Below are 27880 nucleotides of genomic sequence, written 5' to 3' on the forward strand. Positions count from 1 at the left end.
GGTCTCAAATTGCACTTCCTATGGCTTCCACTAGATGTCAACAGTCTTTAGAAATAGTTTCAGGCTTGTATTCTGAAAAATGAGAGTGTAAGACCACTCTGAATGAGTGGACCATTCAGTGTCCCAGAGATTTTTCATGCGCGAGATCGAGAGCGCGCCTTTCTTGTTTACCTTTTATACTGAAGACGTTATTATCCGGTTGAAATGTTATCTATTATTTAGGCTAAAAACAACCTGAGGATTGATTATCAACATCGTTTGACATGTTTCTAAGAACTTTACTGATACTTTTCTGATTTTTGGTCTGGCTGTTGTGATTGCCTTTGAGCCTGTGGATTACTGAACAAAACGCATGAACAAAACTGAGGTTTTTGGATATAAAGAGAGACTTTACCGAACACAACGAACATTTATTGAGTAAATGGGAGTCTTGCGAGTGCAACGATATGAAGATCATCAAAAGTAAGTGATTCATTTTATCGCTATTTCTGACTTGTGTAACTCCTCTACTTGGCTGGTAACTGTTTGTAATGATTTGTCTGCTGGGCGCTGTTCTCAGATAATCGTATGGTATGCTTTCACGGTAAAGCCTTTTTGAAATCTGACACCGTGGTTTGATTAACAAGAAGTTAATCTTTAACCTCTATGGGACCGGCGGGACGAATTCGTCCCACCTACGTAACACCCAGTTGAATCCTGTGGCGCGATTTTTAAAACGTTTGAAATACTATTACTTCAATTTCTCAAACATATGACTATTTTACTGCTATTTAAAGACAAGACTCTCGTTAATCTAACCACACTGTCCGATTTCAAAAAGGCTTTACAACGAAAGCAAAACATTAGATTATGTCAGGAGAGTGCCCAGCCAGAAATAATCAGACACCCATTTTTCAAGCTAGCATATAATGTCACAAAAACCCAAACCACAGCTAAAACCATTTTTACAAATCCGGCAAGGCACCAATTTTGAGAAGGGTTTAAAACAAAGGTTTCAAACCAATTCATGAATGTAATTGAATCTAGGTATGTCTTGCCTTTAATGTAATGGCATGAAAAACAATTGGCTGAATATTATACAATGACTTATCAACAGCTCTAACAATTTGCCTCCACAGGAAATCTACACTGGCAGTTATAGAATATACTATATCTAAATACTATATCTAAACCTGGTTAACCTCTACGGGCTAGGGGGCAGCATTGAGAATTTTGGAAAAAATATGTTCCTATTTTTAACTGCCTCCTACAGCAACTCAGAAGCTAGAATATGCATATTATTGTTCAGGTTTGGATAGAAAACACTCTGAATTTTCTAAAAGCGGTTTCAAGCAGGAAGTACGCTGTCTGACAAGGAGTCGTGCGTCTTGCATCTTTTTATTGAAAAGTAAGGATCTTAGCTGTAACGTGACAATTCCCAGGGCTCCAATAGGCTCTCAGAGCCCGGGAAATAACTGAAGGTTTACGAGGGAGCCTCAGGCTGAAACACATTATCACCTTTTGTAAGTGGCTGGTCAGAGGACCTTTGAATGAGGCGCGTGCACGAGTCGCTCCTGAGGATAAATTTTATTCGGCTGTTTAGGCTCAATGCATACTCCCGGTCGGAATATTATACCTTATCTACGAGATAAATGGCATAAAAATTGGTTTTAAACAGCGGTTGACATGCTTCGAAGTACGGTAATGGAATATTTAGACATTTTTGACACGCCAATGCGCCATGCGCGGGACCGTGAAGAAGCATTCTGATAGTGTCTAGAACTCACGAACAAAACGTCGCTGTTTGGATATAACGATGGAATATTTGGGACCAAACCAACATTTGTTATTGAAGTAGAAGTCCTGGCAGTGTATTCTGATGAAGAACAAGCAAGGTAAGAACATTTTTCTTATAGGAAATGTGATTTTGGTGGAGGCTGACCTGGGTGGGTATCTAAATAGCTAGCCCTGTAATGCCGGGCTATGTACTTAGATTATTGCAAAATGTGCTTCATCCGAAAAGCTATTTTAAAATCGGACATATCGAGTGCATAGAGGAGTAATGTATCTATAATTCTTAAAATAATTGTTATGCTTTTTGTGAACGTTTATCGTGAGTAATTTAGCAAACTGTTAGTAAATTCCCCGGAAGTTTGCGGGGGTTATGCTTTTTCTGAACGTCACATGCTAATGTAAAAAGCTGGTTTTTGATATAAATATGAACTTGATTGAACAGACATGCATGTATTGTATAACACAATGTCCTAGGTGTGTCATCTGATGAAGATCATCAAAGGTTAGTGCTGCATTTAGCTGTGGTTTGGGTTTATGTGACATGATATGCTAGCTTGAAAAATGGGTGTCTGATTTTTTCTGGCTGGGCACTCTGCTGACATAATCTAATGTTTTGCTTTCGTTGTAAAGCCTTTTTGAAATCGGACAGTGGGGTTAGATTAACGAGATTCTTGTCTTTAAATAGCTGTAAAATAGTCATATGTTTGAGAAATTGAAGTAATAGTATTTCTAACGATTCAAAAATCGCGCCACTGGATTTCAGTGGCTGTTACGTAGGTGGGACGAGTTCCCACATACCCTAGAGAGGTTAAACTATCATTATGACATCATGGATGAATTCTAGAATATACTATATATCCTAGAAACCTGGTTAAACTATCATTATGACATCATGGATGAATTCTAGAGTATACTATTTATCCTAGAAACCTGGTTAAACTATCATTATGACATCATGGATGAATTCTAGAATATACTATATATCCTAGAAACCTGGTTAACTATCATTATGACATCATGGATGAATTCTAGAATATACTATATAGCCTAGAAACCTGGTTAAACTATCATTATGACATCATGGATGAATTCTAGAATATACTATATAGCCTAGAAACCTGGTTAAACTATCATTATGACATCATGGATGAATTCTAGAATATACTATATAGCCTAGAAACCTGGTTAAACTATCATTATGACATCATGGATGAATTCTAGAATATACTATATATCCTAGAAACCTGGTTAAACTATCATTATGACATCATGGATGAATTCTAGAATATACTATATATCCTAGAAACCTGGTTAAACTATCATTATGACATCATGGATGAATTCTAGAATATACTATATATCCTAGAAACCTGGTTAAACTATCATTATGACATCCTGGATGAATAAATTTGAGTGGTTACACTCCTCCTTCCCCCATCCCTCAGCTGTTTACCAATCCAAGCCTCTGGGCAGCCATTTTGTTACTGTTTAAAAAACCCACACAACCCAGCAATCTGCAGTTCAAACAATAACAAATCTGTCATTCCACCACTGTTTTGGTTATAAGATGATTATGGGGTTGGAGAAATGTAACTACTTTCAAATTCATAGACAGACCTATGGATGCAAGGACTGACCATCCATGATATCAACATTATAGTTTTAACTATGTTGAGGCTATACAGTGTTGATTTACATTGTTTCTAAACATTGGAGTAAAAAAAAGCTTATTTGTGGTTCTGATGGGGTACAACAGTTGAACTAAGCTCATGAGGCATGTGTTATATTCTTCAAGAATCAATGGCTATAAATAAATAATTTAAAAGTCACAATATGGATGTAGCTATTGCAGATTTCCCCTTTAACACCAAACATCAGTTCAACAACTGCAGAGTTTGTGCCTCTGTATTTAAGACAGTACTTACTAGTGTTAATCAGGGAACGGTTTCTCAAAACCATCTTATGGCTGAGTTCTCCGTTAGAACCATTGGATGCCTTAAGATGCGTTTGGGAAACCGGGCCCAGATATCCAGTTTCCTCCTCTTCTTCCTCCTCCTTTATCAATGTAACAGTCATCTCCCCCTCTTCCTCTTTCACTCCATAAACTGCATCCTCCTCTTCTTTAACTGTAACATCCTCCTCCTCTTTCACTCTGAACGCGTCTTTTTCTTCTTTCACAGTAACGGCCTCACCCTCTACTTCTTGTTTTACTGTGATGTTCTCTTCTTTAGCAGGAGAGTAGCTCAGTGACCGCATGGTCGGGAATGTTAGCTAGCTAGGCTAATGCTAACTTAACCAGCCCGCTAGCTGACTAATAACAACAACACCGTAAATATGAAATTAAATCGGATAACTAACTAGACAGAAGTGGGTTTAAAACACAGAGCCTAATATACACTAACGCGTCTAAAGAGCTTTATCGGTTCGGCTATTTTGTCTAGCAAGCTACCGAGGAGGCTGACTAACTGTTGTTGCTGTTGAAAGAAGAGTTCCGTCCACTACATTATACGTCACACCAACAGCATTACCTTAAATTCCCACACCGCCATCTGCTGACTGGAGTGGGTAACGCAGTTGAGTAAAATGTTAATTTTGTGAGACAAAAAGTTAAAGGGTAGGAATAAGGGACATCGCTGGTCCTAAAATATTCATTAGCCTAAATATTCATTAGCCCCCCCCCTAAATAAATCAATATCAGTCAATATATTTTTTCTGTGATTTTTTTTTTCTTCGTCAACCGTTCCATCGCATCTTAAACTTCTTACCGGGCGGCACTAGGACCGGGGGAGGCTGCTGCTGCACTAGTGACTGTTAGACTTTCTTCAGTAAAGATGGCAGACAGAAATACTAGGAGAGAGGGGTACCCCTACACAGAACTGATCTGGATCAAAGATGGCGGGCAGAAATACTAGGAGAGAGGGGTGCCCCTACACAGGACTGAACTGGATCAAAGATGGCGGACAGAAATACTAGGAGAGAGGGGTACCCCTACACAGAACTGAACTGGATCAAAGATGGCGGACAGAAATACTAGGAGAGAGGGGTACCCCTACACAGAACTGATCTGGATAAAAGATGGCGGACAGAAATACTAGGAGAGAGGGGTACCCCTACACAGAACTGAACTGGATCAAAGATGGCGGACAGAAATACTAGGAGAGAGGGGTACCCCTACACAGAACTGAACTGGATCAAAGATGGCGGACAGAAATACTAGGAGAGAGGGGTACCCCTACACAGAACTGAACTGGATCAAAGATGGCGGACAGAAATACTAGGAGAGAGGGGTACCCCTACACAGAACTGATCTGGATCAAAGATGGCGGACAGAAATACTAGGAGAGAGGGGTACCCCTACACAGAACTGATCTGGATCAAAGATGGCGGACAGAAATACTAGGAGAGAGGGGTACCCCTACACAGAACTGATCTGGATCAAAGATGGCGGGCAGAAATACTAGGAGAGAGGGGTGCCCCTGCACAGGACTGAACTGGATCAAAGATGGCGGACAGAAATACTAGGAGAGAGGGGTACCCCTACACAGAACTGAACTGGATCAAAGATGGCGGACAGAAATACTAGGAGAGAGGGGTACCCCTACACAGAACTGATCTGGATAAAAGATGGCGGACAGAAATACTAGGAGAGAGGGGTACCCCTACACAGAACTGAACTGGATCAAAGATGGCGGACAGAAATACTAGGAGAGAGGGGTACCCCTACACAGAACTGAACTGGATCAAAGATGGCGGACAGAAATACTAGGAGAGAGGGATACCCCTACACAGAACTGAACTGGATTAAAGATGGCGGACAGAAATACTAGGAGAGAGGGGTACCCCTACACAGAACTGATCTGGATCAAAGATGGCGGACAGAAATACTAGGATGGAAGCAAATGTAAGGGATTATAACGTCATAACGAATCATGCAGAAACATGTACAGTTGACAGGAATGTTAGTTAATATAGAGACAAACGATTATGCATTTTTTATCATGAAGTTGATTTACGAAAATCGCGATTTAGCAAGCTAGCTGACTAGCTAACATTAACGAGCTAGCTGAGTAGCTAACATTAGCCAGCTAGCTGACTAGCTAACATTAACCAACTAGCTGACTAGCTAACATTAGCCAGCTAGCTGACTAGCTAACATTAACCAGCTAGCTGACTAGCTAACAGTAACCAGCTAGCTGACTAGCTAACATTAGCCAGCTAGCTGACTAGCTTTATGGGTGTTACATTTTTTTTTTACATTTTAGTCATTTAGCAGACGCTCTTATCCAGAGCGACTTACAGTAGTGAATGCATACATTTCATACAATTTAATAGAATTATTTTTTTTTTTCTGTGCTGGCCCCCCGTGGGAATCGAACCCACAACCCTGGCGTTGCAAAAACCATGCTCTACCAACTGAGCTACAGGGCATGTGACATGAGTATGAAATTGTGCATCTGGTTGTTTTAGGGACTCCTGAAACAACCAGCAAACCAGGCTGTCGTTTTGTGTAACAGTGGATGTATAGAATCAAGCCAGCTGAAGAATTTACTGCAAATTGAATGTACAATTTCGTAAGCTTGCCTTGCTGATATTTGCCATGCAGATAGATGAAATAACGTAGCTAGCTATGTTCTTGCTTATTGTGCAGTGGATGATTATAATACCTGTATGCCTATGGATGTGTAGCTAGCTATCTAGCCGATCTGTGTATGGACCCAAACGTTTGGTATACATATTAGTTCAGAACCTATGAACCTCAGCTATCATAGCCAGTTGTATCAACTTCAAAACAGCCTGAATGACATTAATGAAGCCTATGGATTGAGTAGAATATAATATCATGTTGTGCCAAGGATGCAAGTCGTATATACATGTAGTTATTACCATGCATGAGATCCCCACATTGTAGCCTCTACATTTAATATATTCACTGATCATGTACTCTACCTTGGCAAATAAAGGTGCAGTTTAGGTATGAATGTCTTTGAGATTATTTTTCAGTCATATCCAATACCAGGAGTATCAAATTCCAGTCTTTGAATGACGCTGTGTCTGCATGTATGTATTACAATTATACACTTCAACAGTGTTTACCAATCTTGGTCCTGGGACATCAATGGTTACACATTGTAACTAATAGATTAGAAACAGGATTTAACTAGTTAATTCATATATACAGAAATATGTTAAAAAACAGAACACTACACTTCCTATGTATCATGTAAATACTCTAACACTGGTTAATCTCAACATCTAATGCCCTTCATCTGCATTGATCTGATAAACACAGGATAGGTGGAGTATTTCATCACATTACACTTCATTTCAACCAGTAGAGAATGTGAAACGCTTTATTGAAAAGCTCATTATCCAAGTGTTATAAATACAAGTTCAATCTGTACTTCAATGCACATCTGTTGTGCATTATAAAAACAGAGGCTTTATTTATACAGCACATGTCAGACATGGATGCAACACAATGGCTTCACAGGAAAAAACGATGAAAATAATCAGAAATATTTAGTACACAAACATAAGAGGATAAAAAACAGAAGAATAACAACTGAAAGACTAATGAGCATTCTAAGGAAATGCCATTGATTAAAATATCAACAATATGATGCAATATCCAACCCAAAATATAACTTGATTTTTAGGAGGGTCTCTGAAAGACACTATGGGGGTGTCCACTGAAAGTTGACTAGTAACAACAACTGGGACCTAAAAGACACCCACCATGAGACCCACTAAATCTGCCCAAGAAGAGGCAAACAAAAGAAAAACCCACACCAAACTTAAAGACAGGAAGCAAACCAAAAAGGTGGAGCAACTAAAGGTGTTGACTCTCCACATGTATCAAGACAACTGGAGCACTGGGCCAGACACTCTTAAATAGAACCTGGACCAGCTCAGGTGAAACACCTTCCCACTAACGAGATGGACAAGCCAGCACAGGTGTAACACATACTGACTAACGAGGTGACACCAATCAGTGCGTCCTACCTGCTAACGAGCTAGACGTGCTAACGAGCTAGACGTGCTAACGGGCTAGACGTGCTAACGAGCTAGACGCGCTAACGAGCTAGACGCGCTAACGAGCTAGACGTGCTAACGAGCTAGACGTGTCAACAATTAAAAACAAGAAAAACACATTTCTAAATAATAATATACAATCGAAATATTTTTTCCTCCTTTTTCTTACTATAGAATCCTAAAACTCACTAGCTTCCAGAACTCTCATCTTCCTAAATCCCACTAGCTTCTAGAACTCTCATCTTCCTAAAACTCACTAGCTTCTAGAACTCTCGTCCCCTTGGAACGAACCCAAACAAAACTCATCTCCAATACAGAAAAACGTGCAGTCAAAATAAATTGTAATCCATGGTAATGCACTGACAAAACACAAATCTTTTTGACTGCCCATCCTTGAGACAATCAGCAATCAAGTTGTCCTTACCACAGACATGTCTGATTTCAAGAGGAAACTGCTGCAATATCCGTAGTAACTTTCCACCTCACTGCAGAGCTTCTCTCTCTTCTCAGGGTTCACTAGATAGGCATGTTGTTGGATTGGGGCCCAGTCCCCAATGTCATGCTCTAGTACATTTGGGTTGGCACATCAGAATGAATCCTGATATTCTAAAAGCAGGGCAGCAATGTCAATATAATTGTACCAAAAATTGTCAGTTGGTTGCATGAATAATTATGATTACTAAATCTTACATGAATATTAAACATGAAATATAAAAACCAAATGTACACCCCTTTGTTAATATGTATTAGCAATAATTCACTTAACGGTGAGGCATAAAATTTATCTTTTGTCAGGATTAATGTTTGAGTCATGCTTCTTCAGTAGTGGAATAAAGACAATTAGCACTTGAATGTTGTAAATAAATACTGGAGTGATGTAGGGTTGTTGATATAATTGATTATTATACTGCAACTATGTGTATAGGCTGTAAGTATGTTGAAATTAAATTGTTTTCTTTTCAACTTTCACTTTCAACTAAAACCAAACTTATATTGTACATCGGGCATAGTCTTATTTTCAACGACATTTTGCTAGGTGAGATATCCCCAATGTCACAGTTTAAACGTGTCCAAATCAATAGTCCAAATGCGGAAACAGTTTGTGATAAATTGAAAACCTAAAACATAAAATGTGCTATGTACACATACAAACATCTGCCACAATAATCATATTACTTGTATTATTTAAAACAAGCACCTTATAAAACTGTACAAGCACCAAAAACGCTGTTGTTTAGACAAGTAGCAAAAAATCACTGATATCGATTAGGGGGGAAATCAGAATGTACGTGCTGTTGAAACTAACACAACTAAAAAATAAACATATGGAAATGGAAGATGTATTTTCCCTCACTAGAGGACAACCTGAAGAAGACAGTCAGCTACATTTTGGAGTGATGCATTTAAATGTAGGGGTCGCTAAACAAAGGAACACAACACTTATTTGTCATCACTCATTAATATCATGTTGAAATCAATTGTGCCGAGAGGAGGGAGATGAGGTTGCACGTCCTGTTAAAACTAACAGCTCAAAAACCACACGGAATCTGGGAATAATGTGTACATCCCTGGTTAGAGGACAACTTGTAGAAAGCAGCCAGATACATTTTGAAGTGTTGCATTTTGATTCCAGAGGGTCACCAACGTGGTAAGTGTAACACAACTCTTTTTTTGTTAGTCACTTTTTGTTAAATCACATAAATAGTAACTCTTCCATTTCAGAGCCTGGATTTTCCTCCTGGGGCTAATATCCATATCATGTTGAAATCAATAGAACAGGGGACACACGTTTAGGGTTCTACATTGTGACATCATTAAAATACTCCTTCTACAATGTTAAAACATTCTACATTGTGACATTAATTCATTGAAATCATGAAACAACTTCTTCATGTATTTTCTGATATTTGATCAGAGTTCTTTTATCAGATTATCTCTGGTCACAGCTAAGAGATTTCTCTCCTCTGTGTGTTCTCTGGTGTAGAGTCAGATCACTAGATGTAATAAACCTCTTCCCACATTGAGCACAGCTATAAGGTTTCTCTCCTGTGTGTATTCTCTGGTGCACTGTCAGAGTGCTAGATTGACTAAAACTCTTCCCACATTGACCACAGATATAAGGTTTCTCTCCTGTGTGTGTTCTCTGGTGTAAAGTCAGAGAGCCAGATGCGGTAAAACTCTTCCCACATTGAGCACAGCTATAAGGTTTATCTCCTGTGTGTATTCTCTGGTGCACTGTCAGAGTGCTAGATTGACCAAAACTCTTCCCACATTGACCACATATATGTTTCTCTCCTGTGTGTGTTCTCTGGTGTATAGTCAGAGCGCCACATGTAGTAAAGCTCTTCCCACATTGATCACAGAGAAAAGGTTTCTCTCCTGTGTGTGTTCTCTGGTGTGCTATCAGGTTGGTTGACTGAGTAAAACTCTTCCCACATTGACCACAGATATAAGGCTTCTCTCCTGTGTGGATTCTCCGATGAATTTTAATGCATGATGAGTTGAATCTCTTCCCACAGTCAGAGCAGCAGTGAGTTTTCTTCCTTGTGGGTCTCTGCAGGTGTTTATTGAGGACTTCTGATCTGGAGAGACTCTTCTCTGCCTTGTCAGCATCATGATATTGTTGAGGCTCCCCAGAGGATCCACGATAGTCCCGTCTCTCTCCTGTGTGAACAACAAAGTCATACAGATGGTTAAATGCCCACAACAGCAGAAATCCACTGTTTATTTGAGGTAAAAAGGTATGACCAGAGAGTACCCATGAAGTTGTACAACAGTCAAGACCTAAGCAGTGTGCCAGATGACTTTTGGCCTCCAATATAGGCCCCTTTCTGTGTTTGCTAAAATTGCAGCGATGCACACGCAATTTGGTTGTAGAAACTCCTCCATTCTAATGAGGAAACCACCAGTTATGGATGTAGTATATCTGGTAATGAGGAAACCACTAGTTATGGATGTAGTATATCTGGTAATGAGGAAACCACTAGTTATGGATTTTTATTTTATTTTATTTAACCTTTATTTAACCAGGAAGGGCTCATTGAGATTTAAAATCTCTTTTTCAAGAGCGTCCTGGCCAAGATAGGCAGCGCCAAGTCATTACAAAAATTACAGACAAACAACATGAAAAACTACAAGTAATCTAGTAAAAACCATAGAATTAACAAAGAATATAACAAAATCAAAAACAGCAAATTAAAAACATTGACTGGTCAGGGAATCAGTCTCCAGATCATTCATCAGTGATTTAAAAATACCAATCGGGACAAGTTCATCCAGTTTAAAAGTATTTTGTAAGGCATTCCAAGACGATGGTGCAGAATACATAAAAGCCCTTTTACCAAATTCAGTTCGGACATTTGGAACAGTTAGCAGGATAAAGTCCCGCGAACAAAGAGAGTACCCACCACATTTCTGAACAATAAAAATGGCCAAATAAAAAGGTAGTAAACCCAAAATGGCTTTGTAAATAAAAGTATACCAGTGACTGAGCCTACGAGTGACTAGAGAAGGCCAGCCAACCCTGGTATACAAAGTGCAGTGGTGCGTAAGGGTTTTGCAGTTTAAAATAAATCTCAAAGTGCCATGGTAAAGGGTGTCAATTGATCTCAAACACTGAGCGGAAGCATTCATATATAAAATATCCCCATAGTCTAGTAAAGGCATAAATGTAGCTGATACTAGCCTCCTTCTGGCTTCAAAAGAAAAACAAGCCTTATTCCTAAAATAAAATCCTAATTTCAGCTTCAATTTTTTTGTAAGTTGTTGAATATGCATTTTAAAAGAGAGGCCATCATCAATCAAAATTCCAAGATATTTATATGAGGTTACAACCTCAATCTCCTTGCCCTGACAGGTAGTAATAGGTGAAAGGTTCAGAGGTCTATTTCTTGCTTTAGAAAACACCAGTAGTTTAGTTTTGTCAGTATTGAGGATAAGCTTCAATTGAGACAAGGTATGTTGAACAGTATTAAAAGCAGTTTGCAAGTTCTGGAAAGCTTTTGTAAGAGATGAAGCACAACAGTAAATAACAGTATCATCAGCATAAAAATGAAGTTGTGCATTTTGGACATTTTTGTCTAAATTATTTATATAAATAGTGAATAAGAGAGGACCAAGTACAGAGCCTTGGGGCACACCATTTAAGACAGACAATTTAACAGACCTAAGCCCATCAAATTGAGTGCACTGAGTTCTATCAGACAGATAGTTAACAAACCATGCAACTGCATGCTCTGAAAGACCTACACTCGACAATCTCTGCCTTAGTATAGCATGATCAACTGTATCAAAAGCCTTAGAGAGATCAATAAAAAGTGAGACACAATGCTGTTTTTTGTCAAGAGCTTCAGTGATATCATTTAAGACCTTCATGGCTGCTGTAATTGTGCTTCTTCCTGAAACCGGATTGGTACATTGAGAAAATAGAGTTAGTATATAAAAACTCTTTTAGCTGGTCACTCACAAGGGTTTCAAGTATTTTGACCAGGGGTGACAGCTTTGAGATTGGCCTATAATTATTTAAAAGAGTTGGATCTCCCCGTTTTAAAAGTGGCAGGACAAATGCTGATTTCCAGATCTTTGGAATTTCATTACATTCTAGGGTTAGATTAAACAGATATGCAAGTGGTTCAGCTATGAAATCAGCTGCCAGATTTAAAAAGCAGGGATCCAAAAGATCAGGACCTGCAGGCTTTCTCTGATCTAAGGATTTCAGGGCCTTATGTACTACCTGCACTGAGAATGGCAAAAAGCTCAAAGTTTGACCAGCTCTCACTGGTTCATCAACACAAGGTTGTACAGAGACAGAGGACACTGAATCAAATAGTCTACCAGATGATACAAAGTGCTCATTGAAACAATTCAGCATTTCAGTTTTGTCATATACAGCAACAGAGTCCTTCAATACACATGACGGTAATTCATTAACATTACTGTTACCAGACATAGACTTAATAGCCTTCCAAAACTTTCTAGGGTCATTCAGGTTATCAGTGGTAACAGACATAAAATAATCAGACTTGGCCTTCCTGAGAAGAGAAGAACACTAGTTTCGTAACTGCCTAAAAACAAGCCAATCAGCATCAGAACACGATTTCCTTGCTTTAGCCCAGGCTAGATTACGGTCGTGAACAATGCAAGAAAGCTCAGACGAAAACCATGGATTATCCCTCCCTTTAACCCTGAACCTGCGGAATGGAGCATGTCTGTTTACTATTTGGAGAAAACCATCATGAAAGAATTTCCAGGCAGTTTCCACATCAGGGATAAACTCAATCTTGCTCCAGTCAAAATAAAACAAATCATGAAAGAAAGCCTGCTCAATGAAACACTTCAGATTTCTCTTACGAATAAAACGCGGGTTAGACTTAGAAATCTTAGTATTTCTAATAGCAACAACAGCACAATGGTCACTTAAATCATTACAAAAAACACCAACCGCAGAATATTTATGTGGAACATTTGTCAATATCAAATCAATCAGGGTAGATTTATCTGGGCATTTTAGATTAGGGCGAGTGGGTGAGTTAATCAACTGGGTAAGATTCATAGAATTACAAAACATTTTTAAATGATCAGACACCGGCATTAACCAACACCAGTTGAGATCACCAATCAAAATCATTTCACTGTAAAGAAGTTTAGACATGAGGTGCGTCAAAGAAGAAAATGCATCACCGAGAGCAGTGATGTTCTCAACTTGTTCTCAACTGGCCTACCTGGTTAAATAAAGGTGAAATAAAAAAATAAAAAATAGAATCTTAACTTTATTGACAACACCCAAATGGATACTTTCATTAACGCGGTTCTTCAATAATTACACATAATTCATAATACTGTAGCAAACATTATATTAAACAGGACATTCAAACGAGCCTTACAATTATAATCCAAAGTAGTGTGAAATGAACTCATCATCAACCTGGAAATGGATGTTACTCCCCTGAGTTTTCCCCCATTCACATTCAGAATACATTGTGAAAAACTAAAATCTTTGCTCACCATTTTTGCTCCAGGCAGATATAGTACATTCATAACTATCGGTTTCCTCATTAGCAGGGAGGAGTTTCTGCAATCAAATTGCCCTCGTGCCGCAATTTTAGCAAACACAGAAAGGGGCCTATATTGGAGACCAAAAGTCGCCTGGCACACTGCTTAGAGTTTCAACAACATGAATAACTTATTTCTAGCCTACAATCATCGATGTTACTACTAATGTGAAAACAAGACAAAATATGACTCTTGCTCATTTTAAGGCAAATATCAAATAATTTTAACATTCATTACAGACGTCAATTGTTGTCCAACATCATGGCTCTGCTGTTGGCATCACCTTTTACAGTGGATTACCGCTGTTTGGGGCCTTAAATCATCTGTCTGACTTTGTTGTTCACACAGGAGAGATACGGGACTATCGTGGATCCTCTGGGGAGCCTCAACAACCTCATGATGCTGAAGAGGCAGAGAAGAGTCTCTCCACATTAGAACACCTCAATAAACACCTGCAGACATCCACAGGGAAGAGAACTCACTGCTGCTCTGACTGTGGGAAGAGATTCACCTCATCAGGCATTAAAATTCATCAGAGAACACACACAGGAGAGAAATCTTATTGCTGTGGTGAATGTGGGAAGAGTTTTGGTCGATCTGGCCATTTGACTCAACACAAGAGAATACACACAGGACAGAAATCTTATAGCTGTGGTCAATGTGAGAAGAGTTTTTGTCGATCTTGCCATCTGACTCAACACAAGAGAATACACACAGGACAGAAATCTTATAGCTGTGGTCAATGTGGGAAGAGTTTTGGTCGATCTGGCCAGCTGGTATCACACCAGAGAACACACACAGGAGAGAAACCTTATAGCTGTGGTCAATGTGGGACGAGTTTTGCTACATCTAGCGCTCTGACACTACACCAGAGAATACACACAGGAGAGAAACCTTATAGCTGTGGTCAATGTGGGAAGAGTTTTGGTCGATCTGACTATCTGGTATCACACCAGAGAACACACACAGGAGAGAAACCTTATAGCTGTGGTCAATGTGGAACAGGTTTTGCTACATCTAAAGCTCTGACTCTACACCAGAGAACACACACAGGAGAGAAACCTTATAGCTGTGGTCAATGTGGGAAGAGGTTTACTGCATCTAGCACTCTGACTCAACACCAGAGAATACACACAGGAGAGAAATCTTATAGCTGTGATCAATGTGGGAAGAGTTTTGGTCGAAATGGAGCGCTGATAGTGCACCAGAGAATACACACAGGAGAAAAATCTTATAGCTGTGGTCAATGTGGGAAGAATTTTGCTGCATCTAGAACTCTGACACTACACCAGAGAACACACACAGGGGAGAAACCTTATAGCTGTGATCAATGTGGGAAGAGTTTTACTACATCTTGGTATCTGACTATACACCAGAGAATACACACAGGAGAGAAACCTTATATCTGTGGTCAATGTGGGAAGAGTTTTACTACATCTGGCTCTCTGACTTCACACCAGAGAATACACACAGGAGAGAAACCTTATATCTGTGGTCAATGTGGGAAGAGTTTTACTACATCTGGCTCTCTGACTTCACACCAGAGAACACACACAGGAGAGAAATCTTATAGCTGTGACCAGAGATAATCTGATAAAAGACTTCTGATCAAATATCAGAAAATAAGTGAAGGAGTTGTTTCATGATATCAATGAAATAATGTCACAATGTAGAATGTTTTAACATTGTAGAAGGAGTATTTTAATGATGTCACAATGTAGAACCCTAAACGTTTGTCCCCTGTTCTATTGATTTCAACATGATATGGATATTAGCCTCAGGGGGAAAATCCAGGCTCTGATTTGGAAGAGTTACTATTTATGAGATTTAACAAAAAGTGACTAACCAAAAAAGAGTTGTGTTTCACTTACCACGTTGGTGACGCACTTGAATCAAAATGTATCTTGCTGTTTTCTACAAATTGACCTCTAACCAGGGATGTACACATTATTCCCAGATTCCGTGTGGTTTTTGAGTTGTTAGTTTTAACAGGACGTGCAACCTCATCTCCATTCTGTCACACAATTGATTTCAACACGATATCGATGAGTTAAGACAAATAAGTGTTGTGTTCCTTTGTTTAGCGACCCCTACATTTAAATGTATCACTCCAAGATGTAGCTGACTGTCTTCTGCAGGTTGTCCTCTAATCAGTGAGGTAAAAGATATCTCCCATTTCCATGTGTTTATTTTAGTTGTTAGTTTCAACATCACGTACAACCTGATTTCCCCCTAATCGATATCAGTGATTTATTGCTCCTTGTGCAGTTTATAAGGTGCTTGTTTAAAAAAAATGCAAGGAATATGATTATTGTGGCAGATGTTTGTGTAAATAGCACATTTTATGTTTTCGATTTATCCCAAACTGTTTCTGCATATTGGTTAATGATTTGGACACGTTAAAACTGTGTTTTGACATTGGGCTATCCCACCTAGCAAAATGTAATTGAGAAGACTGAAAATAAGACTATGCAACCAAATTTTTCATATTTACTTTTCATGTAACATTTAGTAATCATAATTATTTATGCAACCAACTGACAATTTTTGGTATAATTATATTGACATTGTTGCCCTGCTTTTAGAATATTAGGGTTAATTATCACATGTGCCAACCCAAATGTACTAGAGCATGACATTGGGGACTGGGCCCCGATCCAACAACATGCCTATCTAGTGAACCCTGAAAAGAGAGAGAAGCTCCGCAGTGAGGTGGAAAGTTACTACGGATATTGCAAGAGTTTCCTCTTGAAATCAGACATGTCTGTGGTAAGGACAACTTGGTTGTTGATTGTCTCAAGAGTGGGCATTCAAAAAGATTTGTGTTTTGCGTTTAGCCAGTGCGTTGCCATGGATTACAATTTATTTTGACTGCACGTTTTTCTGTTTTGGAGATGAGTTTTGTTTGGATTCGTTCCAAAGGGACGAGAGTTCTAGAATCTAGTGGGATTTAGGAAGACGAGAGTTCTAGAAGCTAGTGGGATTTAGGAAGACGAGTGTTCTAGAAGCTAGTGAGTTTTAGGAAGACGAGAGTTCTAGAAGCTAGTGGGATTTAGGAAGACGAGAGTTCTAGAAGCTAGTGAGTTTTAGGATTCTAGAGAAAGAAAAAGGAGAAACAAATAATACTATTGTATGTTATTATTTAGAAATACGTGTTTTTTTCTTGTTTTTAATTGTTGACAGCCAGTAGACACCATGTTTATATTGGTGAAGGTGAATCATTGTAGTTGATTTTAATATGAAATGGAAGTTGTTTTCTGTTGGTGGTGAGCAAACTTGTCCAACAAAAATATAGGATATATTTGTTGTCTTAAGGGGGAAAGGTGTTACAGGCTTTGGTTTTTCCATTTATGTTTTGAGGTTTGGATTTTAGCCCATTAGCACGTCTAGCCCGTTAGCACGTCTAGCCCGTTAGCGCGTAGGACGCACTGATTGGTGTCACCTCGTTAGTCAGTATGTGTTACACCTGTGCTGGCTTGTCCATCTCGTTAGTGGGAAGGTGTTTCACCTGAGCTGGTCCAGGTTCTATTTAAGAGTGTCTGGCCCAGGGCTCCAGTTGTCTTGATACATGTGGAGAGTTAACACCTTAAGTTGCTCCACCTTTTTGGTTTGCTTCCTGTCTTTAAGTTTGGTGTGGGTTTTTCTTTTGTTTGTCTCTTCTTGGGCAGATTTAGTGGGTCTCATGGTGGGTGTCTTTTAGGTCCCAGTTGTTGTTACTAGTCAACTTTCAGTGGACACCCCCATAGTGTCTTTCAGAGCCCCTCCTAAAAACATGCTTATATTTTGGGTTGGATGTTGCATCCAATTAATATTTTAATCAATGGATTTTCCTTAGAATGCTAATTCGTCTTTCAGTTGTTAATCTTATGTTTGTTGTGGTAAATATTTCTGTTTATTTTCATTGTTTTATTTTTTTTCCTGTGAAGCATCCATGTCTGAAATGTGCTGTATAAATAAAGCTTGATTTGAACATATTGCAAAAGAAATTAACCCAATGACTGACAATCAACAGACTCTTGTAAAACCAATACGTGTCTTGGTCCATCTTATTATGAAAAAAGTATAAATTCAGTATATCTCCCACTATGTCAAAATAGTGCTGGTATGTACGTTTAGTATCACTTTTCAACCAACCTAGTACATTTGTTTAAGATAAATGTTTAATTCAACAATACGTCAAAGGATTCAACTACTGCAAACCGAAACAAACAAATGGATCAACCAGATCAATCCCACTTTTCCAGCCTGCTGAAGGCGTGGTGGAGTGGTAAACACCACCCCCGGCTCTACCAGGGGCTGGAGGTGGTCTCCCACAGCTCTGCTTATGTCATGTTCTGTGGCCTTGCTGTTCCATTTATTGACTGTCCCTGCAACACAGAAACACATTTAGTCATATTATATAAAACACTCAAAGTAATGGATATGGAGCATCTATGGCCTCAGTTACACCTGGCACCTAAATGTGACTTCTGTCATCTGATCACTCCAAACTGCATTAGGTTCAGATCGACCAGGATGGGCCTTTGACGCAGTCAGGCCACTGAATAAAAATTACCAACGTAAAGAGATGGGGTGAATGAGTGGGGAAAAGTACATTTTACACATGACCTTCATAATTAATCAAATGTTATTTGTCACATACATGTGTTTAGCAGTTGTTATTGCGGGTGTAGTGAAATGCTTGTGTTCCTAGCTCCAACAGTGCAGCAATATCTAACAATTTCACAGCAAATACCTAATACACACAAATCTAAGTAATGGAATAAGAATATATAAATATATGGACGAGCAATGTCAGAGCTGCATAGACTGATACAGTAGAATAGAATACAGTATATACATATGAGATGAGTAATACTTAGACTGATACAGTAGAATAGAATACAGTATATACATATGAGATGAGTAATACATAGACAGATACAGTAGAATAGTGTAGAATACAGTATATACATATGAGATGAGTAATACATAGACTGACACAGTAGAATAGGATACAGTATATACATATGAGATGAGTAATACATAGACAGATACAGTAGAATAGGATAGAATACAGTATATACATATGAGATGAGTAATACATAGACTAAGATACAGTAGAATACAGTATATACATATGAGATGAGTAATACATAGACAGATACAGTAGAATAGAATACAGTATATACATATGAGATGAGTAATACATAGACAGATACAGTAGAATAGTATAGAATACAGTATATACATATGAGATGAGTAATACATAGACAGATACAGTAGAATAGTATAGAATACAGTATGTACATATGAGATGAGTAATACATAGACAGATACAGTAGAATAGTATAGAATACAGTATATACATATGAGATGAGTAATACATAGACAGATACAGTAGAATAGAATAGAATACAGTATATACATATGAGATGAGTAATACATAGACAGATACAGTAGAATAGTGTAGAATACAGTATATACATATGAGATGAGTAATACATAGACTAAGATACAGTAGAATAGGATAGAATACAGTATATACATATGAGATGAGTAATACATAGACTAATATACAGTAGAATAGTGTAGAATACAGTATATACATATGAGATGAGTATACATAGACAGATACAGTAGAATAGGATAGATACAGTATATACATATGAGATGAGTAATACATAGACAGATACAGTAGAATAGGAATACAGTATATACATATGAGATGAGTAATACATAGACTAAGATACAGTAGAATAGTATAGAATACAGTATATACATATGAGATGAGTAATACATAGACAGATACAGTAGAATAGTGTAGAATACAGTATATAAATATGAGATGAGTAATACATAGACTGACACAGTAGAATAGGATACAGTATATACATGAGATGAGTAATACATAGACAGATACAGTAGAATAGATAGAATACAGTATATACATATGAGATGAGTATACATCGACAGATACAGTAGAATAGGATAGAATACAGTATATACATATGAGATGAGTAATAATAGACAGATACAGTAGAATAGTATAGAATACAGTATATACATATGAGATGAGTAATACATAGACAGATACAGTAGAATAGTAGAATACAGTATATACATATGAGATGAGTAATACATAGACAGATACAGTAGAATAGGATAATACAGTATATACATATGAGATGAGTAATACATAGACAGATACAGTAGAATAGTATAGAATACAGTATATACATATGAGATGAGTAATACATAGACAGATACAGTAGAATAGGAATACAGTATATACATATGAGATGAGTAATACATAGACAGATACAGTAGAATAGGTAAATACAGTATATACATATGAGATGAGTAATACATAGACCAGATACAGTAGAATAGTATAGAATACAGTATATACATATGAGATGAGTAATACATAGACAGATACAAGTAGAATAGTATAGAATACAGTATATACATATGAGATGAGTAATACATAGACAGATACAGTAGAATAGTATAGAATACAGTATATACATATGAGATGAGTAATACATAGACAGATACAGTAGAATAGTATAGAATACAGTATATACATATGAGATGAGTAATACATAGACAGATACAGTAGAATAGTGTAGAATACAGTATATACATATGAGATGAGTAATACATAGACAGATACAGTAGAATAGGATACAGTATATACATATGAGATGAGTAATACATAGACTGATACAGTAGAATAGAATACAGTATATACATATGAGATGAGTAATACATAGACAGATACAGTAGAATAGGATAGAATACAGTATATACATATGAGATGAGTAATACATAGACAGATACAGTAGAATAGTATAGAATACAGTATATACATATGAGATGAGTAATACATAGACAGATACAGTAGAATAGTATAGAATACAGTATATACATATGAGATGAGTAATACATAGACAGATACAGTAGAATAGTATAGAATACAGTATATACATATGAGATGAGTAATACATAGACAGATACAGTAGAATAGAATAGAATACAGTATATACATATGAGATGAGTAATACATAGACAGATACAGTAGAATAGTGTAGAATACAGTATATACATATGAGATGAGTAATACATAGACTAAGATACAGTAGAATAGGATAGAATACAGTATATACATATGAGATGAGTAATACATAGACTAATATACAGTAGAATAGTGTAGAATACAGTATATACATATGAGATGAGTAATACATAGACAGATACAGTAGAATAGTGTAGAATACAGTATATACATATGAGATGAGTAATACATAGACTAAGATACAGTAGAATACAGTATATACATATGAGATGAGTATTACATCGACTAAGATACAGTAGAATAGGATAGAATACAGTATATACATATGAGATGAGTAATACATAGACAGATACAGTAGAATAGTATATAATACAGTATATACATATGAGATGAGTAATACATAGACAGATACAGTAGAATAGAATACAGTATATACATATGAGATGAGTAATACATAGACAGATACAGTAGAATAGTGTAGAATACAGTATATACATATGAGATGAGTAATACATAGACTAAGATACAGTAGAATAGGATAGAATACAGTATATACATATGAGATGAGTAATACATAGACAGATACAGTAGAATAGAATACAGTATATACATATGAGATGAGTAATACATAGACAGATACAGTAGAATAGTGTAGAATACAGTATATACATATGAGATGAGTAATACTTAGACAGACACAGTAGAATAGGATACAGTATATACATATGAGATGAGTAATACATAGACAGATACAGTAGAATAGAATACAGTATATACATATGATATGAGTAATACATAGACAGATACAGTAGAATAGAATACAGTATATACATATGAGATGAGTAATACATAGACAGATACAGTAGAATAGTGTAGAATACAGTATATACATATGAGATGAGTAATACATCGACAGATACAGTAGAATAGTATAGAATACAGTATATACATATGAGATGAGTAATACATAGACAGATACAGTAGAATAGTGTAGAATACAGTATATACATATGAGATGAGTAATACATAGACAGATACAGTAGAATAGAATACAGTATATACATATGAGATGAGTAATACATAGACAGATACAGTAGAATAGTATAGAATACAGTATATACATATGAGATGAGTAATACATAGACAGATACAGTAGAATAGTATAGAATACAGTATATACATATGAGATGAGTAATACATAGACTAAGATACAGTAGAATAGTATAGAATACAGTATATACATATGAGATGAGTAATACATAGACTAAGATACAGTAGAATAGGATAGAATACAGTATATACATATGAGATGAGTAATACATAGACAGATACAGTAGAATAGTGTAGAATACAGTATATACATATGAGATGAGTAATACATAGACTAAGATACAGTAGAATACAGTATATACATATGAGATGAGTATTACATCGACTAAGATACAGTTTTTTTCTTAGCTAGCTACATAGCCGTCTTTGTATCAAAGATAATCGTGTAGCTTAGAGTAATTATCGAAGTTAGCTATCTTCGTCCTCCTAACGTAGTCATCACTGCTAGCTAGCTAGTCAACACTGCTAGCTAGCCAACCAGCCAACTTCCACCGACTAGCAGCACTGTAGAATCTATTACATTACAACGGAACGACTTGACTAGTGTAGTGTTAGTGAGCCAGCTACATAGTTGTCTTTGCATCTAAGATAATTGTGTAGTTTAGAGTAATTATTAGTAACCAGCCAGCCGCGACGCGACGCCAGACTTAGTCAACACACCTAGTCTTCATTAACCCACTGCTAGCTAGCTAGCCAACCGTAACCGACTAGCAGCGCTCTAGACACTAATACTTTACAACGGAACGACTTGATTAGTGTAGTGTTAGCTAGCTACATAGTTGTCTTTGCTGTCTTTGCATCTAAGATAATTGTGTAGTTTAGAGTAATTATTGGTAACTAGCCAGCCGCGACGCCAGACGTAGTCAACACACCTAGTCATCATTAACCCACTGCTAGCTAGCTAGCCAACAGCTAGCCAACCGTTACCGACTAGCAGCGCTGTAGATACCAATACTTTACAACGGAACGATTTGACTAGTGCAGTGTTGGCTAGCTAGCTACATAGTTGTCTTTGTCATAGCTTGATAATTGTGTAGTTTAGTAATTACCGAGGTTAGCTAGCCAGCTAATGCCGTTTTTTTTTATTTTTCTCCCAAACCCAGCCAACTATTACCGACGAGTAACACTGTAGAAACTAAATACATTACAAAGGAACGTCTTGATTAGTGTTATGTTAGCTAGCTACAAAGTTGCTTTTGTATCATGACAAGGTGTAGTACTGAAACTATCGAGGTCACCTAGCCAGCTACACCTAGCCAGCTACACGTTCAAACAAAGTCAACAACGCAGCCACTGCTAGCTAGCCTACTCCACCAGCCAGCAGTACTGTATCATTTTCGTCATTTTAGTCAATAAGATTTTTTGCAACGTAAGCTTAACTTTCTGAACATTCGAGAAGTGTAGTCCACTTGTCATTCCAATCTCCTTTGCATTAGCGTAGCCTCTTCTGTAGCTTGTCAACTATGTGTCTGTCTATCCCTGTTCTCTCCCCTCTGCACAGGCCATACAAACGCTTCACACCGCGTGGCCGCTGCCACTCTAACCTGGTGGTCCCAGCGCGCACGACCCACGTGGAGTTCCAGGTCTCCGGCAGCCTCTGGAACTGCCGGTCTGCGGCCAACAAGGCAGAGTTCATCTCAGCCTATGCTACCCTCCAGTCCCTAGACTTCCTGGCGCTGACGGAAACATGGATCACCACAGATAACACTGCTACTCCTACTGCTCTCTCCTCGTCTGCCCACGTGTTCTCGCATACCCCTAGAGCATCGAGCCAGCGGGGTGGTGGCACTGGAATCCTCATCTCTCCCAAGTGGACATTCTCTCTTTCTCCCCTGACCCATCTGTCTATCTCCTCATTTGAATTCCATGCTGTCACAGTTACCAGCCCTTTCAAGCTTAACATCCTCATCATTTATCGCCCTCCAGGTTCCCTTGGAGAGTTCATCAATGAGCTTGACGCCTTGATAAGTTCCTTCCCTGAGGATGGCTCACCTCTCACAGTTCTGGGTGACTTTAACCTCCCCACGTCTACCTTCGACTCATTCCTCTCTGCCTCCTTCTTTCCACTCCTCTCCTCTTTTGACCTCACCCTCTCACCTTCCCCCCCTACTCACAAGGCAGGCAATACGCTTGACCTCATCTTTACTAGATGCTGTTCTTCCACTAATCTCATTGCAACTCCTCTCCAAGTCTCCGACCACTACCTTGTATCCTTTTCCCTCTCGCTCTCATCAAAAACTTCTCACTCTGCCCCTACTCGGATGGTATTGCGCCGTCCCAACCTTCGCTCTCTCTCTCCCGCTACCCTCTCCTCTTCCATCCTATCATCTCTTCCCTCTGCTCAAACCTTCTCCAACCTATCTCCTGATTCTGCCTCCTCAACCCTCCTCTCCTCCCTCTCTGCATCCTTTGATTTTCTCTGTCCCCTATCCTCCAGGCCGGCTCGGTCCTCCCCTCCTGCTCCGTGGCTCGACGACTCACTGCGAGCTCACAGAACAGGGCTCCGGGCAGCCGAGCGGAAATGGAGGAAAACTCGCCTCCCTGCGGACCTGGCATCCTTTCACTCCCTCCTCTCTACATTTTCCTCTTCTGTCTCTGCTGCTAAAGCCACTTTCTACCACTCTAAATTCCAAGCATCTGCCTCTAACCCTAGGAAGCTTTTTGCTACCTTCTCCTCCCTCCTGAATCCTCCCCCCCCCCCTCCTCCCTCACTGCGGATGACTTCGTCAACCATTTTGAAAAGAAGGTTGACGACATCCGATCCTCGTTTGCTAAGTCAAGTGACACCGCTGGTCCTGCTCACACTGCCCTACCCTGTGCTTTGACCTCTTTCTCCCCTCTCTCTCCAGATGAAATCTTGCGTCTTGTGACGGCCGGCCGCCCAACAACCTGCCCACTTGACCCTATCCCCTCCTCTCTTCTCCAGACCATTTCCGGTGACCTTCTCCCCTACCTCACCTCGCTCATCAACTCATCCTTGACCGCTGGCTACGTCCCTTCCGTCTTCAAGAGAGCGAGAGTTGCACCCCTTCTGAAAAAACCTACACTCGATCCCTCCGATGTCAACAACTACAGACCAGTATCCCTTCTTTCTTTTCTCTCCAAAACTCTTGAACGTGCCGTCCTTGGCCAGCTCTCCTGCTATCTCTCTCAGAACGACCTTCTTGATCCTAATCAGTCAGGTTTCAAGACTGGGCATTCAACTGAGACTGCTCTTCTCTGTGTCACGGAGGCTCTCCGCACTGCTAAAGCTAACTCTCTCTCCTCTGCTCTCATCCTTCTAGACCTATCTGCTGCCTTTGATACTGTGAACCATCAGATCCTCCTCTCCACCCTCTCCGAGCTGGGCATCTCAGGCGCGGCCCACGCTTGGATTGAGTCCTACCTGACAGGTCGCTCGTACCAGGTGGCGTGGCGAGAATCTGTCTCCGCACCACGTGCTCTCACCACTGGTGTCCCCCAGGGCTCTGTTCTAGGCCCTCTCCTATTCTCGCTATACACCAAGTCACTTGGCTCTGTCATATCCTCACACGGTCTCTCCTATCATTGCTATGCAGACGACACACAATTAATCTTCTCCTTTCCCCCTTCTGACAACCAGGTGGCGAATCGCATCTCTGCATGTCTGGCAGACATATCAGTGTGGATGACGGATCACCACCTCAAGCTGAACCTCGGCAAGACGGAGCTGCTCTTCCTCCCGGGGAAGGACTGCCCGTTCCATGATCTCGCCATCACGGTTGACAACTCCCTTGTGTCCTCCTCCCAGAGTGCTAAGAACCTTGGCGTGATCCTGGACAACACCCTGTCGTTCTCCACTAACATCAAGGCGGTGACCCGATCCTGTAGGTTCATGCTCTACAACATTCGCAGAGTACGACCCTGCCTCACACAGGAAGCGGCGCAGGTCCTAATCCAGGCACTTGTCATCTCCCGTCTGGATTACTGCAACTCGCTGTTGGCTGGGCTCCCTGCCTGTGCCATCAAACCCCTACAACTCATCCAGAACGCCGCAGCCCGTCTGGTGTTCAACCTTCCCAAGTTCTCTCACGTCACCCCGCTCCTCCGCTCTCTCCACTGGCTTCCAGTTGAAGCTCGCATCCGCTACAAGACCATGGTGCTTGCCTACGGAGCTGTGAGGGGAACGGCACCTCCGTACCTTCAGGCTCTGATCAGGCCCTACACCCAAACAAGGGCACTGCGTTCATCCACCTCTGGCCTGCTCGCCTCCCTACCTCTGAGGAAGCACAGCTCCCGCTCAGCCCAGTCAAAACTGTTCGCTGCTCTGGCACCCCAATGGTGGAACAAGCTCCCTCACGATGCCAGGACAGCGGAGTCAATCACCACCTTCCGGAGACACCTGAAACCCCACCTCTTTAAGGAATACCTGGGATAGGATAAAGTAATCCTTCTAACCCCCCCCCCCCCCTTTAAAATATTTAGATGCACTATTGTAAAGTGGTTGTTCTACTGGATATTATAGGTGAATGCACCAATTTGTAAGTCGCTCTGGATAAGAGCGTCTGCTAAATGACTTAAATGTAATGTAAATGTAAATATAAGATACAGTAGAATAGGATAGAATACAGTATATACATATGAGATGAGTAATACATAGACAGATACAGTAGAATAGGATAGAATACAGTATATACATATGAGATGAGTAATACATAGACAGATACAGTAGAATAGAATACAGTATATACATATGAGATGAGTAATACATAGACAGATACAGTAGAATAGTATAGAATACAGTATATACATATGAGATGAGTAATACATAGACAGATACAGTAGAATAGAATACAGTATATACATATGAGATGAGTAATACATAGACAGATACAGTAGAATAGGATAGAATACAGTATATACATATGAGATGAGTAATACAGATACAGTAGAATAGGATAGAATACAGTATATACATATGAGATGAGTAATACAGATACAGTACAATAGTATAGAATACAGTTTATACATATGAGATGAGTAATACAGATACAGTACAATAGTATAGAATACAGTATATACATATGAGATGAGTAATGCATAGACTAAGATACAGTAGAATAGGATAGAATACAGTATATACATATGAGATGAGTAATACATAGACAGATACAGTAGAATAGTGTAGAATACAGTATATACATATGAGATGAGTAATACATAGACAGATACAGTAGAATAGTATAGAATACAGTATATACATATGAGATGAGTAATACATAGACTAAGATACAGTAGAATAGAATACAGTATATACATATGAGATGAGTAATACATAGACTAAGATACAGTAGAATAGTATAGAATACAGTATATACATATGAGATATAGTAATACATAGACAGATACAGTAGAATAGTATAGAATACAGTATATACATATGAGATGAGTAATACATAGACAGATACAGTAGAATAGTATAGAATACAGTATATACATATGAGATGAGTAATACATAGACAGATACAGTAGAATAGTATAGAATACAGTATATACATATGAGATGAGTAATACATAGACAGATACAGTAGAATAGAACACAGTATATACATATGAGATGAGTAATACATAGACAGATACAGTAGAATAGGATAGAATACAGTATATACATATGAGATGAGTAATACATAGACAGATACAGTAGAATAGTATATAATACAGTATATACATATGAGATGAGTAATACATAGACAGCATCCTCTCTGTGTTAGTGATGCTATTTAACAGTCTGATGGCCTTGAGATTGAAAAACAGCTTCTGTCTCTCGGTCCCAGCTTTGATGCACCTGTACTGACCTCGCCTTCTGGATGATAGCAGGCTGAACAGGCAGTGGCT

At 38.9% G+C, this 27880-nt stretch overlaps 1 protein-coding gene across 1 annotated transcript in view; it reads right to left on the minus strand.

Moving 5' to 3' along the window:
• Nucleotides 1–9775: 9775 nt before the first annotated feature.
• The window catches only part of LOC115186493 (zinc finger protein 271-like), a gene marked incomplete at its 3' end in the record, with an annotated part of 32200 nt that continues 14095 nt past the window's right edge, over nucleotides 9776–27880 (minus strand). Inside the window, exon 3 of the mRNA XM_029746114.1 lies at nucleotides 9776–10092. Within this exon, the coding sequence (XP_029601974.1) occupies nucleotides 9776–10092 (317 nt within the window). The remainder of the gene's footprint in view (nucleotides 10093–27880) is intronic.

This window comes from Salmo trutta, unplaced genomic scaffold (assembly GCF_901001165.1).
Source record: "Salmo trutta unplaced genomic scaffold, fSalTru1.1, whole genome shotgun sequence".
NCBI classification, from domain to species: Eukaryota; Metazoa; Chordata; class Actinopteri; order Salmoniformes; family Salmonidae; genus Salmo; species Salmo trutta.